Source organism: Thermobia domestica, chromosome 9 (assembly GCF_964235325.1).
Source record: "Thermobia domestica chromosome 9, izTheDome1.hap1.1, whole genome shotgun sequence".
In the NCBI taxonomy this organism is placed as follows: Eukaryota; Metazoa; Arthropoda; class Insecta; order Zygentoma; family Lepismatidae; genus Thermobia; species Thermobia domestica.
The window spans coordinates 278956686-278975998 of NC_137462.1; the positions used below are offsets into that span (position 1 = coordinate 278956686).

Below are 19313 nucleotides of genomic sequence, written 5' to 3' on the forward strand. Positions count from 1 at the left end.
TTAAATAATGATCTATTATGTTAGTGAAAGATAAAGCAAACATGCCTGCCGAGGAAAGATTGTAATCCTTTTTATAAAATTCAATATCGAGCTTCAATCTCAAATATCTCAGTTTGCAATTCCAGTGCAACTAGCTCTTTTATCTTTATTTCTTAATTTTCTTTCTACATCTGTTAAAAAAAATAAAGAAACTTGTTTCCACCTTAAATGATAATGAACTTGTTTGTGACAATGACAAGACTAGTTTTCCTATCAAAACTGTGATAACTAACTAAATGGAACAGGTGTTCGCTACCGTTTCGAGAATTGAGTTCTTGTACTTGACAACAATGAAGAAATTCATGTTGGGATTTGTTTGATCGTTTGCTTGAGCACTGTCCATGTGACCTTAAACTATTGCGAATAAACATGACTTATGAATGTAGTACTCAAATAGAAGGTCAGCTTAGTAAATTTAACTACCACCATCATGAAGTCTGTTTCCAACAAGAAATATTTATTTTAAATAATATAGTTATGACATATTTTGCTGCTTCTCGAAATTTGCCACCCTATCCAAATACACGTGTTGTATATATGGTAGAGCTGATGCTGGCCCTAGCCCCACCACTGTCTCATAATTGCCCCGCACTGTTTTTATTTTTTAATACAGAATCCCTTTTGAAATATGACAGTCATTTTTTTCCTAGCATTAATAATTCAGTAGTTATGGCAAAAGTTTTATTTTTTGTCTCATAATAGCCCCATCTGACCCTACAATCTTATCAGCCATAAAAAAATAACATGTTGTGTTCACGCCAAATAATGAAAGCCAATATAAAATACTCTGAAAATATTTCCTAATTTATATAAAGTAATATTTAGCAGGACAGCTAAACTAAAAAGAGAAATTATACTGAAAATATAATTTAACAATAATATATTAAAGACTACTTTTTTCCGATGAAAGTTAAATGTTTTCCTATTTGAGATAAACTACTATACAAACTATACTATATAAATTATTATATACAGGGTGTTATATAAATGTGTCACACTCTTTTTGGGAATAGATTCCTTACAACAAAATAAGAAAAGAAGTTCATATGGACTTGTGCCCAAAAATGGATAGTTTCGGAATTATAGGGTGCCGAAAACGTGAAATAAGTGAACTTTAAAAGTTCATAGCTCCACTACTATGGAACCGATCGTAGTCGGGTCAAATACATCAGCGAGAAATTGATATGTGAACTATCGAAATATTCATCTTCCAGAACCGATGGTACTTGCACAATCATTTTTAGAGAGGTTGTTTGGGAATACTTGATCACTCTTCACCTACCTCTCTAAACATAGGTGTGCAAGTACTGGAGCATTCTTAAGAGTCCCTATCACTGCGAAATTAAAATACCACTAATTTTACAGTAATTATGTGATATCATCAAATAAATAAAAGATAATCAAAAATTGGATCAAGACCTTCCTAGGCAATATTATTTTGCATGGTGTACCGTTATCACGAGTCACCTAGTAGCTTTCCGTTTGCAGTTATTTAGAAACGCGAAAATAAATGCTGATTTTCTACATGGCTGGAAATCGAAAGCAGATAAATGAGTCATGATAACGGTATCTCACGCAAAATAATATTGTCTAGGGAGGTCTTGTTCCACTTTTCTATTATCTTTTATCTAGTTGAAGATATCGTATAATTACTGTAAAATTAGCGGTACTTTAATTTCGCAGTGATGAGGCCTCTTAAACATGGATATTTGGATAGTTCACATACCAGTTTCTCAGTGATGTCTTGACCCGACTACGATAGGTCCCATAGTAGTGGCGCTATGAACTTTAAAGTTCATTTATTCCACGTTTTAGGGACTCTATACCTCCGAAACTATCCATTTTTGAGCACAGGACCATATTATTATTTTTTTCTTATTTTGATGTGAGGATTCTGTTCCCAAAATATTGTGACACCCTGTATATATATTAAAGTACTCCGTAATAGAGTGGTTCATGAATTAAGATTATACGGAAATTGTTTATAAGTTAAAATACGTATAGGAAAATTTAAATTATAGAAACTTACCAAAAAGAGAGAAAAAGGAAAATATCTTTTCGGGGTCATTATTTACATTTAGTACAATTTTTAATTAAACAATGATTGTTAACCATTAAACTATTTCTTACGAGTTATGCCAGTCTGGAAATTGTTATTGTACAGTCAGCGACAAAAGTACTTTCCGTTTAATGGAATTAGTTTCGTAAATAACTTGAGAATGGAAGGATGATTTAGTACAATTTTCAGTAAATTAAAAGGAATGCAATTTTCTGTACATTCCAGCCATACTACCGAAATTCCCAAAATAATTTTTTCCAAACGGAAACAACTGTTGTCACTGACTGTACATAAAATTATAATTTCCTGTGTTATACAATGTTAGCCTGTATAATTAACAACAAATATGGTTACATATATTAATTATCTTAGTTCAGTTTTTACTGGTCAATGTACAGAATTACAACTCAAAACCATTACACAGTTGAACTTAATGTAAATTAATACTTAGCACATCAAGCACTTTCCTTCTATACAGCTAGAAAATATTATTTATTGTAATATTTCTAACAAGATAAATATTTAAATATTAAATTTAGTTAATACACTAAATATTTCAAGTTCGTCATAAACACAGTATACCTAGATAAATAAGTATCGTGCTCTAAATGTTTTTATGAATAAAACAGTGAGAAAATTTAACACAGCATGCAATCACGAGGTGCCATAGAGAGGTAAAGCTCAGGCAATCACATAAGAAAAGATTAATCCAGTGCCCGTTATTTAAAAAAAAAAAAAAAAAAAAAAATGAGCCAATTATCTTGTGAAAGTTAACGTTTCAATAACAACCAGAACGAACTTACAAAATGGAGAGACGGAGCGGGAAGGATAACTGTGATTGTTCCTCCATGTAAAAGTGAATCTTTTTTATCCGCATCGTCTTCTCTTTCTCGCAAGAATTCGGTAAAATATCATCTTTTCTATGACTTACGGTTCCCGAGATATGGCTCGTTAAATCTCCCGAAATTCGAATTTTTTGGGCCAATATCTGGAATTCTCTATGTCTGTGTATGCGTGTGTGTGTGTGTCTGTAATAAGCGAATTTTTCAATATTGAGCCCTCTATTCGATAGGGCATCAAAATCTGAGAAAGTGATGGAATTTTCGCGTCACTGTTACCGTTCCCGAGATATTAGCCAAAAAACAGTTCCGATTTCGGTAGATTTAAGGAGCCATATCTCATAACAGTGACACGAAATATTCCATCACTTTCTCAGATAGATTTTGATGCTTTATCGAATGGAGGGCTCAATATTGAAATATTCGCTTATTACAGACACACACACAGAGAGACATAGAGAATTCAGTAACGAACTTTTTGAGTTCATTGAAAATGTTATTCTACGTAGATAAAAATTTTCTATTCAAAACTCAATGCACAAAGAGAACAACAACGATCATACACGCATAACTAACGAAACACCGCTACCGGGGCGCGGTGGGTCAATGGTAGAGCGTTCACCTCCGGTGCTTGGGGTACCTGGTTCGATCCCAGCTCGCGCCGTGTGGACTTTGTGTGGTGGACAAACACCGTGCTCGTGGGTTTTGTCGGGGTTCTCCCGTTTCCTCCCACTTGCTTCATTCCACCATTTCATTCATTTCTCATCATCACCGTCTCTTTTAGCCTAACCGGCATAATCGTGGGACGTAAAACTGAAGATTTTATTTTATTTCATTTCATTTTAAAACACCAGTACCAATTGAAAGCTGTTAGAAAACTGTGATCTCATGAAAATCATTCAAGTCAAATAATGAACAAAAAAATGTGTTAAAATATATGAATGTTCAGAGAATTTGGCTATCATTTAAGACTCGGCTCTGGTCTTTTGTCTTGTACAGTTGTGCTTATTTATTTTAGCTTTTGTAACGAAAGTCTACGTACTACGTAACACCATTAAGATCAGTACAATAAGCAGCATATATATATATATATATATATATATATATATATATATATATATAGACTGAAGTACTAATTAATGCGCAGTAAAATTACAGTAGAAGGCAAAAAAAAAAGAAAAAAGAAAAAGAAAAACAAACCTAGCCTAAATGAAAGGTTACGAAACGATAGATATGAAAAAAGAATACACCATATACTACAACTACCTCGAACATTGTTCGAAATTTATTTGCATGCGATTGATTAAAAAGTAATATAGCAGAAAATATATTTATAGACGATTGTTGCATTATTAAAATTTGTCCCATATTTCTTTCAGTTATCATCCAAATGAATGAACCACTGAAGTTTTATAAGTGTATGATAATATAGAGAATATATAGAGAATACTATTAAAAATAAAATACGAAAGTGATGGATTTATTTTTTAACGAAACGTGAAAAATCATGAATTAAAGGCAGTTGTGGCTTCGTTTGTTGACAAATTGGAGTGTCAATGGACACGCTTCGTAGAGAAGTGTAGTTTTGAAACTATCGCTTGTCTGCCTGACGCTAATACATATCGCTATCTTTAGGAGTCTTATGAATAGGAAGTCTTTGAATAATTGGTATAGAATTTGAGATGATTGGTGGACAAACTCTAAAATAAATAAAATAAATTTGTTAGATGTTAGCAATTAAAACTTTTAATTACAGATGATTTTAGCCAATAGTGTACAAAGGGCACAACAGCTAATGCTAATAGAACCAAAGCACTTTTTATACGCAATGCTAATTCAGTAATATAATAGCGTTTAGCGTGTAATAGTTCACCGAATTTTGTAAATATATTTATTATTATTATTATTATTATTATTATTATTATTATTATTATTATTATTATTATTATTATTATTATTATTATTATTATTATTACTATTATTATTATTATTATTATATGTAGAATCACTGTGAAAATAAATAAAGAAACATTTTTATCTTTTTGCTGATACATCATTTATTTGTTTTACAACGTAAGAAAATTGAAATTACTCTTAAGTAGAGATGATAGCCTTGTCTTATACAAGGATAAGGCCCAATTATGTTATTGTACAGTTACCTATAGATTAAGTGTATTGGCAGCATTTTGTTTGTTTTGAAGTTACAATTTTATAAAAATTTCTCCGACCTTTCCCGCACCAGCATCTTTATGAATTAAAAATAATTTCTCTCATATATATATATATATATATATATATATATATATATATATTCGTATTTCCCTTGCACTTTCTAAACATGAAAGTGAAGTATTACCGATTCCAGCGATTGGCATTTGTATCCTCATTACAGGCTCTGGATTAACCATGAAGCGTTGAGAATAAATACATTTAGAGAGCATGCTTTCTTTCCACTCATAATAAAGATTTAAAAAATCTCAATATTACTACAACTTAATACCTGCTAATGAAACTTGACTAGCTGGTGAATTCCTTGACCAGCCGTATGAATTTCTTGAGACTAGAATAACTTCATATTCTCCTGGATCTAAACCCGATAATGTGTGGCTTACAGTGTAAATGTTTCCCTCAGGTTCTGAATTAACACCAGGCTCTTTCATTATAACAGTCCATTCTCCATTACTCTGTGAAAAAGAAAACAGTCTTGTAACTTATAAAGTATCAATACTACAAAAGTAAACGGATAGCAAAAATTTTGTTTCTTTCTAATGACTAGGTCTGTAACCAGAGAGGGGCAAACAGACGATTGAGACGACAACTAATACATAATTTCAATATAATTCGAAATCACAGCATACTTTAAATTAACATTCGCTGGTGTAGCTCTTTGTTTTTGTTGTAATTGTAACGGATATATACAAAAAAATAATCTTGTTTTCATTTCTACATTGTAAATCCATAGAACCAACGATTCAGACACCTTCATGACTATGCATGGTATCAAAATCTCTCACCCACAAGCAATTTCGCTTCTCGAAAGTTCAGGCTGCTATTCGTGTTTTTGTCAATGTAAAGTCAGCAAGAGGTAATTATTACGTCTTCATAACGCAGTATATGTAACGAACATTCGCTATTCGTAGGCAAATTGAATTCAGGCGTATTTCCGGAACACTTTGCCCTCGAGAGCAATATGCGTAAGTGGAATGAGAAAAGTGTAAAATCTCACGCCAGCTGAGAACGACACAGCTCGCACAGCAGTAGTATTACGGCCATCTGGTAGGTACAATCTCTCTCTAAAACATAGCAAGGTTCATGGAATTCAGTTCACTTTGTGTGAGTAGTTTGTGAAATGCTGTCAAGAATTTTCCCACGTGCTAGAACAATGCGCAATGATTGAAATGTTAAAAGCGCTCAACCCTTTTCCGATGCACAAATTACGTTGTTCACTCCCTCACTGTATTTTGATCCAGTTTGCTCTCTGTACGTGGTTTGTCAACGGTCAATTTTTCTAGTTTTATTTCGCTGTTAAAAATTCGGTGATTGTACCTATTTTAGCCACGTTAAGATAGTGGGCACACTTGGAATAATTTTCCGATACTTTTCGTACAAAACGAACAAACAGAACCACAGACCCACTGGAGAAGCAAGAAAACATCACTTGGGGTTGAAGAAAAGGGGAAATAATTGCCATCTCGAAGAAGTACATACTCACGCACACACATATGTTGCATCATATACATAAAAGCATTGTGTGGCACAACTATTATCACACATAATAATTATTAACATTTTTTAAACATTTAATTAAATAAGCAGCCTATCACACCGCAGATGGCAAATTTTCATGAATATTCTAACGAGTAAGAGCTCGAAAAGATTTCTGGCGTGTTTGTGACAAAATATGAAAAAAAAAAATGCATTTGGGATCAAATATTAAACATACTATACGTAAGCAGAATTCATTTTCGATATAAGATTAATCTGTACTAAAAAGTTTTGAACCGAAACATGCCTCCCTGCCTACGTCACTGCATAGATCTTTGCATGTTTTCGTGAAGGAATATAACTTCGGAAACGAGTGAAGGTGTCGCTTTATATGCTGGTTTATTTTCAAGTTATGTGAAATTGTGAACTTTTTTCTCAGCCAACAAATATATTATATACAATACAACACTATATTGCCTGTACTATATGGAATCATACTTCACTCAAATCAGTCCGTCATTTAGAGAAATATTGTAACGAAGATTGCTCTTTTTGAGTGGATAATAAAGAACTTTGCAATGTTCACATAATTAAAATCGTTGTGTTTTAAGTGCATCGTATCAGTACCATGCATTTACACTGAATTTATTAAATACGAATCAAAACCACACTATAAATACTTCTGTTTTATTTTAGTGCAGCAAATGTTTACTATTAATAGTATTGAATTTGTCACAAACCTTCGCTCTCCTGTACAACAACTTGTATTCAATAATTGGTGACACACTTTCGACATTCCATTCCAATCTCGTACTTCGACCATCGTCTGTCGTCTTGTGACTTGTTACTTTTGCTTGACTAGGAGTTCCTAGAGTAAACAATAGATTGACATAAAGATTAGACATCATTTTCATTAAAATCATATACAACTATCATTTCCTTTCTCACTCATATTCGCACACAAGAATTAAATTGTTTACTCTTTTTAATGTTAATATTGCTAAGCCAAAAAGCGATTTCCGTATCATATATATTACCCAATATACCGACAAGCGATTTCCGCATTATGTCTGGCCTAATATGCCAAAAGCGATTTCCGCATTATATCTTACCTAATATGCCGAAAAGAGATTTCCGCATTATATCTTACCTAATATGCCGAAAAACGATTTCCGCATTATAACTTACCTAACACACACATTTGTCATAAAGAGAATGGCGCTACAAAAACAATGCACAAATTCATATGTAAAGCAAAGAAGGAATTCAGGAATAAAATAAAATTCAATTAATACCAATATTCATCAACTTAGCTCAATGAATATAGTGAGTAACATTCATCAACCTAGCTCCTATAGATCATATGAACTAACACGTTTGGCAACAAGGTACAATTGTAAACTCATGAAAAACAGAAAATGGCATATTCATACAAAGATACGAAATTGACATTGACAACATCACAAAAACAACCTATGGAATAATGGTATTAAGTGTAGTTTAATCCAAATTTATAAGAAATTACCTAGATATATAAAAGACACAAAATGTAAAAGATACTTTTACAAGCAATGTTTAAAAAGGAACATTTCTTACAGTACAAACATGGATCATATTAGACACGCTTTAATATGTTAACATGGAAAATAAATTTTCTGATATTGTTCGTTAGAGCCAGCTAATGCTCTTGGGACAATCCGAAGGAAGGAAACACTTTTGAGAATAATATTTAGAGGCAAGGGCGCCCATGTTGTGGTTTCCAAGGGGGGGGAGGGGGCAAGCATAAGCGACGTTTCAAATATAGGTTCAAATTTTGCTGTAATTTATGTAAAAATTCTGTTGGGTTTTCGATATTCTGAAGTACAATTTCCTCTAAGGGGCGAGCGCCCCACCTTGCCCCCCTGATAGGCGCCCTTGTTTAGAGGTGAACACTTAGTATTAAACATGTATTGCATTAGACAATAAGACCTAGTACGTTAATATCGAAAATTGGTCTTCTGATATCGTCCCTTAGTGAGTGAGCTTATACATATTGCAACAATTACAAATTACCTCCGGGATCCGAACTCCCCAGAACTCGAAGAACTTGAAAACGAACGAAAAATTCAAGCAAATTTTGTCTCGGAATAGGAAATTGTGCTTTGGAATCGTACGTTCAGAATGTTTTCTACGCGTATGTTTTGTCTGCGTTTGTGTCAATCCTACTCTTTGTTGCTTAGTTCGTTGCCAGAAGCTGAAGTGAAAGCATCTCGTGTGATTTTGCTGCTAATTTTATGATTTTGTATATTTTTGTGGTTGAGGACGTAGACCGTCGTCATATGTAGACGATATTACAGTATTGAAAATCCGTAACTTGTTTCTCTAAACTAATTCAAAAGCATGCTACAAGACTTATACTTTTGAACATGAAGTCTAATGAGACCTTAAGAGGCCTAATCACTGCGAAATTAAAATACTGCTAATTTTACAGTAATTATATGATATCCTCACATAGATAAAAGATAATTGAAATGTGAAACAAGAGCTCGCTAGACAATATTATTTTGCATGAGGTACCGTTATCACGAGTCACCTAGTAGCTTTCCGTTTGCAGCCATTTAGAAACGCGAAAATAAATAGCGATTTTCTAAATGGCTGGAAATCGAAAGCAGATAAGTGAGTCGAGATAACGGTATCTCATGTAAAATAATATTGTCTAGTGAGCTCTTGTTCCACTTTTTGATAAAACGTATAGAATTCTTATAAAGGTACAGAAAAATTTTAAGAGGTCACATCACGGCGAAATTAAATTACCGCTAATTTTACAGTAACTAAGTGATATCTTCAAATAGATAAAAGATAATCAAAAAGTGGAACAAGAGCTCGCTAGACAATATTATTGTATATGAGATACCGTTATCACGACTCACTTATCTGCTTTCGATTTCCAATCATTTACAAAATCAGCATTTATTTTTGCGTTTATAAATGGTTAGAAATCAAAAGCAGATAAGTGAGTTGTGATGACGGTATCTCATGTAAAATAATATTGTCTATTGAGTTTTTGTTCCATTTTTTGATTACCCTTTATTTATTTGAAGACATAACTTAATTGTTGTAAAATTAGCAGTATTTTAATTTCGCTTCTTAAAATCTTTCTATTCCTATATAAGAATTCTATACGTTTTACCAACTCTAGACAATGTTCTTTTTTCTCTACATCTAGAATCTTCCGCTAGTGATTACAGCTTTTTGTTAGACTTGTCTGAATTAAAGGTGTTTTGTCGCCGAAAGTTTAGCAACAGTATGGGTTCGAGTCCTTGTTAAAGAAGTCACTTCTACATTTAATTGTTTTCTTAAATTTAGCAAAGATGATTCGTAAAATTGATCTTATCAATCAAACACGCACCTGTAAGTTCAATTATTCTGCTGTGCCTTCCAAGCGTGTTATTAGCGAAACATGTGTAATTTCCAAAGTCTGACTCTTCTGTCGTTTTGATCACTATGATGTGTCTACTTTCATCTTTTTTCTGAATGTAACGATCAGATTTTTCCAGTGGCATGCCATCTTTGAACCAGAATACCTAGAAAATAAAATTCCGTATTTATTGAATACAGACATTTAAAACAGTAAGCAACTCCAAGTCTTATTTAATATCGAAAAAGAACAATTCACATGCTACCTTTGAAGATCAGACAAACGCTACGATCTGTGTAAGATCAAGAACAATTATACACCTGAAGTGTTTAGTCAATCTCACGTTTAGTCAATCTGACCTAACACACCTTGAACAACCGAGGCGTATAATTAAGAAAGTGAGAAACATACAAGATACATATACAGGGTTTGCCAGAGAAGTAGTAGGACTGATTTTTTCCTGCCAAAACGTGGTGAAGGAGGGGTATGTTACTGTGCTGGTTGGGTGATGGTGGGTCTTAACTACCAGTGCACCAGTCGCCAGTCGTTTCCAAATCTTCACGGACGCTAGATCGAGTATAAGGTGAACCCCTTTCGAGGTGCCCTATCATCTCCACAATGAATCGTTTGTTAGAGCAGCGTTACTTGGTGAAGTTTGTACCGCCTGGTCAGATTGTGAATGCTGAGTTCTACCTGGAAGTACTTAAAAGACTCAGAAAACGAGTCGCCCGCGTCCGTCCAGCAATCGCTGGATCATGGAAGCTTCATTACGACAATGCGCTGAGCCACACCGTCTTTGCTACCACGGACTTATTGACCAAACATGGCATCACATAGCTTCTCCAGCCAGCCTAGAGCCCAGATGTCGTTCCTGCAGACTTCTTTCTCTTCCCCTGACTGGAAAGGGTCATAAAACGACGGCACCACGGCTTGGTCCAGGCCATTCAAGAGGACGTAACGAGGAAACTGAAGAGTATTTCAGTTTCTACGTTCCAGGAAGCCTTCAGTGATTGACAGAGTCGCTGGAAATGCTGTATTGATGGAGAAGGGGCATATTTGGAAAACTATCAAGTCAATGTGCTCAAATTGTCAATAAATTTAAAAATAAAATTCAGACCTACTACTTTCCAGACAAATCTGGAATATACGATTAAACCAATTTAAAAACTTAGCATTGGCAACACTTGCATTAGAAGAAAATCGTAAAACTCTGTGTGAAAACACACCAGTTCTTAGTAAAAACCACGGAAGTAAATAAAAAGTTAAAAAAGATAGAAATAAAATTAAAGAAATAACACTTTGAATAGAGAAGAAGATTTGAAAATAAATGAAATTTTGAACATTTTCTTACAATAAAAATGAAACACTAATGATAATAGTAATGAATAAATAACGGCAGTAATGAATAAATGAATAAGTAACAATATTTAATTCTTACATGTTGAAAAGTAAAATTATAAGAATGCAAAAATTCGATTCCTTGTTTCATCCAGGTGAAGAATATGGGATGAAAATAAATGTTAGAAAGCAGTAAGTACGCCAGAAATTTTTACTTGGGGGGGGTGTTCAAAATAAAGGGGGGGGGTTCTCAGAATAGTGATATAATTTTTAAACAAACTCAAACAAGAAAACAGTATATTTTGTTACGCAACTATTGCAACACTACTACTACTACTTCTACTTCTACTACTACTACTACTACTACTACTACTAATAATAATAATAATAATAATAATAATAATAATAATAATAATAATAATAATAATAATAATAATAATAATAATAATAATATCAGCTCTTCGCACTGGTAGGTTCAATAAAGTAAGTTCACACATTTCAGCATTTATTATTATTATGAAACTAAGTAATACAGTGAAACCTCTCAAAATGGACATCGGTGGAACACCATTATTTGCCCGTAAATGAGGGGTGTCCCTAAAAGGAAGGGTTCTCTTTTCACCCCAGCAAGTTTTAGTGGGTGATTTTTTTCAAAAATATTAATTAGGAAAAATTCCCTCGTCCCATGATGAAATCACATTCGTTTAGTAAGTTATACCGTACATAGTTCCAATTTCATTATTTTAATATTCTAACGCTGTTGTTAACGTTAATTGTTGTAATATTATTTGATCTCTTAATGTCCGTTCCTGCCCCTTCCTGGCTGCGTTATTGGCTCTGAATATCTTTCATAGGAAAATTATTCATTGATTTAGTTATTTGTAAATTGAAAAACTGGATTTCTGGAAAACATTTTGTATCTTTCTCTTTTGTCTTCTTTAATATACCCTAATTTTAAAAATCCCAGGGCTCATAGTGGTCTGGTCTCTTGTAAATACTTGAAAAGTGACCAAAAATGGACAAAGCACACGAAAAAGTGACCAAAATTTCATCATGCCCCTTTTTTGTTTTGTCAATTTCTCCATCACCTCTCTTTCTTTGTTTGTTTTGTTTCTTCTTTCCTTCTTCTTTTTGAGCTTCCTCCTTTCTTAGGTTTTCAGAGTAAGCTTTGTAGTTATGTGGTAAGCAGACTTAGCACATGTAAAAGGCTCCTGAGTAAGTGGAACCAGTTCTGGCCTATTTCCGAATTTCTTCGTCTCAGACATTATCGTTCCTCTCAAAAAAGTATCTTTTAGTGACAAATTTGAAAAAAAAAGTAACTTTTAGTGACCAACTTTAAAAAAAGTAAATTTTAGTTAAAAAAGTGACTCGTTATGAGCTCTGTTCCACTCAATCAATTTACGTGAACAAAAACATACTTTACAAAAATTAAGCTAGCGCCAAATGCGTTCCTGCATAACACTAGACTCAGTCTAAAATATATATATAATTCTTAATTCGATCGATCTCCTCATTTCTAAAAACGTTTTGGCTACACCCTTCTAACGTCCGTCCGTTGATACACCACTTACAGAGCAGGCTCAAAACCAGCCACAGAGCTTTGGGGAGCCACGAATATGTTAGGAGGGGCCAAGTCATTAAAAATTTTATTTTCAAATATCTAAATTGTGCATGTTGTATTGAGGTCTGGAGGGGACATGAAAAATTAAGGGAGAGCCGGGCCCTCCATAGCCCCCTCTGGTTGCGAACCTGTTAGGGAGTAGTACTTACCAACTGAATCTGGTATAGGCTTATTACTATATTGTCACATTTTTCCTTGTTGAGGAGGAGGTAGGTGAATGACCTCTCAAGACGTTGCCAATTTCAGTCATCTGCATCTGCACATCAATCTCTTTTCTCGGAAACGACCGCGGAACCCAGGAGGGTAGGTATCAGCGGTCTGTTTTGTCAATTGTTTTGATCGAAACACCGCCCGAAACAATGAGGTCATGTGGTTCTTGAAGCCCGTACATGAGAACGAGGTCATTTCATATTTTGAAGTGAAATAAATAAATAAGAATATTGCCTTCTTTCCTAAACGCTAAACCTTTTTTAACTTGATGTAATAAATAACCTATATGATACTGATTGATACAATTGGATTTGGGGGAGTATTCCTTTTCCATCCAGGGGTGTGTGTAAAGAAATTTGGAGGGGTGTTAGGGGGGTATTGGGGGGGTGTAGATTACTCCCTGTTAGAAAGACAAAAGGCACGGTGATTGGAACGAAGCGGTGGATGTCAAATATAGAAGTAGGAACAGATAAAATAGAATAGGTGACTAATTTTCAATATCTGGGTAGTATTATTAGTAATTACATGAAATGTGAACTGAAATAAAAGCAAGGATAGGAATAGCGAAAGAAGCCTTTAGGAGGAAGAAAATACTATTTTGTGGGACCAAGGAACCTTGATAACGGCATCTCTAAATTTATCAGGAGACATGTTACATATATCCAATTCATTGTTATTTATACATATTCTATGATACAAAGCTGTTGTTCTCCAGATTAGTGATTTCCTCAATATATTAGCTTTTGAATTTTTACAGTAATAGAGGCCAGTGTTTTTAATGAAATATCATAAAAATTGAATGAAGAAACTAAGTCAATTCAGTCCAAAATATTTTGAGTTACTTTCTGAATGAATATTATATCAATCATGTGACGTCTTTGTTCTAGGGTTGGAAGACGAAAGTTCTCAAGGATGGTCTTATAGCTGTCGTAAGTAGGATAAATGTGCGTTTTTTGTAAGTTAGAAATTTCAAAAATTTTGCCTCTATTCCTTCTAATTGCTTACATTTTTTAATTGGGACAAATTCCAAATAGTAGAAGCATACTCTAACTTTGAACGAACATATACATTGTACAAATTCTGTAATGTTGAAGAGTTATTAAATTCTTTTTGTGTTCTAATTACGAATCTTAAAAGTTTGAATGCTTCATTTGTTATATTTACAATGTCATTGTCAAACCTTAACTTAGCATCAAACGTAACACCAAGATCGTTTACTGAATCATGTCTATTTACTGCATGTTTATTGATTGTATAATCAAAGTTACGAAGAGATTTGCTTCTAGTGAACGATAACACTTTGCACTTGCTTGCATTGACTCCAAGTTGATTAGAACACCAGTGAAGAAAGCACAAAAATCATACACGAAGACGAAGAAGTTAACGGAGGACCGTGAAGCATGAAAGCTTCTCAGCTGCGGCAAATGATCTGCCAATAAGGGCAAAATACCTACGATGATGATTTTGGTATGACGTTCCTCAAGAGTTCACTGCAATAATAATTGCTTTCGTTGATCTGGTAAGTTTAACTACCCAGAAAATGTATTCTGAAATGTTTATTTTAAGAAACTGTCACTTCTTTTCAGAGTAAGACTTTTAACGCATAAGCGCACAAAACAAAATAATTGAAAATATTTCTACAGTCTAGATACAAAATTATTAATACTCATTCAATCCTTATCCTTATTTTAAGTCAAAGTGAAAACAAAACGGTGAGCATTACTCACCGCAAAGCAGAGTATATTTAAGTCTTGTACTAATTAAAACATCAAGAAATGTGTCGCTGGACGTTCGTAAATGATTTATTAAGACATTGGTATGGAGTGTGGCGTTGTACGGATCAGAGACGTGGACATTGAGGAAAGCTGAAATATACAAGCTGGAAGCATCTGAAATGTGGTGTTGGCAGAGAATGCTGCTCATATCATGGACCGAAAGGGAAAGGAATGAAGACGTACTAAAGGAAGCTAATGAAGGACGACAGATCATGAAGATAATAGGAAAAAGAAGAAACAGCATGCTTGGCCATCTTATTCGACACTCCTATTGGATCACTGTGCTGATAGAGGTAAAGGCAGAAGGAAAACCAGGAAGAGGAAGACCAAGGATAAAATATCTAGATGCAATTACGAAGAAGAAACCTTATCAAAGTATAAAACAGGTCTCCCAAGCGAGAGAAAAGTTTTAAAATTTCCATGTTGCCCACCAACCTATGGTTGACGGAACAAGAAGAAAACTAATTAAATTTCTTGTTTTTAGATCTTATGATGTTTTTGCTCAAGAAATAAACATAAAACTCATTATCAATCACACATTAAGTATTGAGTTATACAAACCCTAGGTTTGGGTTCCGCATGCACGTTGCACACTAACTCTGAATCATATCCCGCTGATGTAGTCACACTTTCACTCTCCACTTCAATCTCTGGAGCATCTGCAAGAAAGTTAAGAACTCATGAAGTCAAATTAGTTTTAAAAGAAGACCATTAATAATAATAATAATAATAATAATAATAATAATAATAATAATAATAATAATAATAATAATAATAATAATAATAATAATCTTTATTTTAGTGCCGCGAACAGCTTTTGGCAAAAATACAGCACTTGGTATCAGAGTATGCGATGGAATAATAATACTATTTAATACTAAAAATAAATAATAAGAAAGAAAACAATAAAAAGAAGGGTACTAATATAAAACACAATGTAGATAAAAGTCAGTTAAGCAGAAATAATTCCTTGTCAACGCAGTAAAAGTTATCAAGTTTTCCATCCATCTAAAACAACAAGAAGCTAAGAACAGCAGTCATAAACATTTGGCTTAATGTTTCTAAACGTCATTGATTAAAAACTATCAGTCAGATCACATAAAACTTTCACATTGTTTAATACAATAAGTCTAAAATGAGCTTAAAGAATATGTCAATCTTTTTAAAATTTCACATTTCCAATTCAGAGGAACTAAAATCATGGTATTTCTTATGCTATGATTTGGCACTTTAAAACCTACGTTTTGTAAACAATATTCACTGATATAAATGTAAGTAATAATAATAATAATAATAATAATAATAATAATAATAATAATAATAATAATAATAATAATAATAATAATAATAATAATAATAATAATAATAATGTACAAATATTTGTTTTCTCTCTACTCATTACATTCACTTTCATTACTTAATTTCTCCGGATACTTTCTCCGGAAATTCCAATTTTTAAATTACAAATGAAAAATGCTTGCAACTGAAACTTTGTGTTTGTGTGTGAGATGAAATATGGAACCTAAAATACGAGGGTTGATCAAAAATATACAGTGATTAATTTTATTAGAAACAAAGCAATAAGCTTACATGGAATTTGATTTAATCTCTTTCAAAGTACTGTTCTTGACTAGCAATGCATTTATTCCAACGTTGAATCCATGACTGGAAACATTTCTGGAAGGATTCTTTTGGAAGGACGTTCAGCTGTTCTGTCGTGGCCTTCTCAATGTCAGGAATCGTGTTCAAACGCTTTCCCTTAAGCACGGTTTTAATTTTTGGAAAGAGCCAAAAGTCACGTTATGTTATATGTGGAGAGTACGGTGTATGTGGACAGACAGGAATATTTTTTCGTTCAAAAACTCATGTATTCTAAAGTCGGCGAACGAATTTCACGCCCACTCTTCTCATTTCCAAATTAACGGTTAAAATACTTTGAATGAACCCGTCAAAATGCTTAGTTCTTTGAAAAGCTCTCGAATAGTTATTCGCCTGTTTGAACGAACAATTGTTGCGATGCATGTTTTGCTCTGTTTTTGAGGTTAATGGATGTAATAATGACTTGTATCATATTATAGTGTTTTTACGAAATACTTATTAAACATAATGAAAATCAAAGAGCTATTTTCGACAAATTTCAGTTTTTCTTTTCGCTCCAGTAAAATATACTTATTTTGAGTAGGGATGCCAATAAAATTACCGGTACCCCTCTCAAAATTCCCTGTAATATAGGCCTAAGTGTGAAGTATCTCTGTCCGGACCTATACATGGAAAGGAAATGTACTTTCGTGGACAAAAGTGCATTAGCACCTGCATTCTGCATATCCTTAGTACATTCACTAATAAGCTTAATAGATACATTGTGCTAAACATTAGAAACTAAACTCGGTATTGATCATTTTATTGTATTTATCAGCAACTGTCACTGCTTTAAAATTATTGAAACAGATTAACAAAAGTATGTTAACACTTACATGACAATTTTGAATTTGCAAAATGAAATTTACTTTTTAACCTTACACTTCAACTACAAACTTACACTTCGACATTGAAAGATTTTCATGTTCGATGTTTCATTCTGGATTACAGATTTAAAAATACCGATCATAAAGGGACTGGTAAGAAGTTTGCACCGATCACCGGCCCTAATCAAAATAACGGCAATATTTCCGGCCAAGTCGGTGAAATACCTACCAGTTGGCATCCCTAATTTTGAAGAAACAAAGAAAAAACTACCCTGAAATATCCTAAACTTAAAATCTTATCGAGATAGTTGAACAGCACAGCCTCGAGGCGAGTATACGTGCATCTAGATGAACAAATACGTAAAAATCACATTTTTGATATAAAGAGGTCATGAAACGTGTAAATCTATCCTAAAATTCTATTTATTTTATTTTATATTTCATTTTATTTTATTTTGAAGGATCATCTTATTTTCTTGTCTCCTATCAACCCTCAAAACTAAAAGTGGATCATAAAACATAAAAGACGAAAAAAAAGTCAATTTTGTCTACATAAATGAATGCTTTACTGTATTCTCATAACAAAAAAATATCTAAACATTTCCACATTCTATAAAAGTTGAGCCATTAGAACTCATTACGTCAAGAATATATAACATTTATCCTATGCATTTGCCTTTCTTCCAGGCATATAATGCTCGATATGTGTCAGTAGTTAATAAATAGCAAACAGTGAATAGGAAGCAACTGTAAAATTTTAATGAAATACACAGTTTAAGTAAAAAGTAATGACAGCACTGTTCTCACGTCGGAGAGCTGTGCCTCAGTGTTATAAGATTTACGTAGATGGAAAGAGAATGTAAAGCGATGAAGTGTAGCGAGTGGTAACAATTGAGTCAGTCAAAAGCAGCAGGGCTGTAAATCAGAAGAAGAAAGTGGAAATGCCATAGCAATACGTTTCGAAAAGAAGAACAACGTGCGTGGATCAAGATTGAAGTGGTCCATAGTACTTGGATGCAGTGCGCAACAATCTTCGCAGGAACTTTGTCACTACCTTTTCGCCAAAATAAATGAATCACTTCACAGGAAGTAATATGACACAAGAGAAACGATCATCTGTGCTGTGCCATAGTTAATAACAAAGATTGACGCGCTGCGGTGTACGACCCTTCCGCATGTGCCAGAAAGTGATAGAGATGGGATACAAATACACTGAATGAACTTCATAGGCATTTTATACATAATGCCACGTACGAATTGCAACAATGTTGTCTTTACTTTTTTATCAAGTCTTTGTATATTCAAATATAATGAAAAATGTCACAACAAGTCTTTGTACATTCAAATATAACGAAAAATCTCACAAGAAGTCTTTGTATATTCAAATATAATTGAAAATGTCACAAGTCTTTGTACATTCAAATATAACGAAAAATCTCACAAGAAGTCTTTGTATATTCAAATATAACGAAAAATGTCACAACAAGTCTTTGTATATTCAAATATAATGAAAAATGTCACAAGAAATTTTTGTATATTCAAATATAATGAAAAATGCCACAAGTCCTTGTATATTCAAATATAATTAAAAATGTCACAACAAGTATTTGTGTATTCAAATATAATGAAAAATGTCACAAGTCTTTGTATATTCAAACATAGTAAAAAATGTCACAAAAGTGTGAAAAATAATTCAAAGATGATGAGGTACTCAGCAATGCAGTGTATTTTTGTATCGATTTTGTCTTATGATAATAAGGTAATTGAATGACAGAAATATTACTTTAAAAATCAAAAATACTCTCTAAGTCAAACTTATACCGATTGATGCCAGATTTTATTATAAATAAAATGCAAAAGAAACA

At 33.2% G+C, this 19313-nt stretch overlaps 1 protein-coding gene across 1 annotated transcript in view; it reads right to left on the reverse strand.

Annotated features, from left to right (window-relative positions):
* LOC145660705 (protein amalgam-like) overlaps positions 1-19313 on the reverse strand; it is a 464422-nt gene that overhangs the window by 47553 nt on the left and 397556 nt on the right. Inside the window, exons 6-9 of the mRNA XM_081726056.1 lie at positions 15545-15642; positions 10031-10205; positions 7383-7510; positions 5438-5621 (exon numbers count right to left, since the gene is read on the reverse strand). Coding sequence (XP_081582182.1) covers positions 5438-5621; positions 7383-7510; positions 10031-10205; positions 15545-15642 — 585 coding nt within the window. The remainder of the gene's footprint in view (positions 1-5437; positions 5622-7382; positions 7511-10030; positions 10206-15544; positions 15643-19313) is intronic.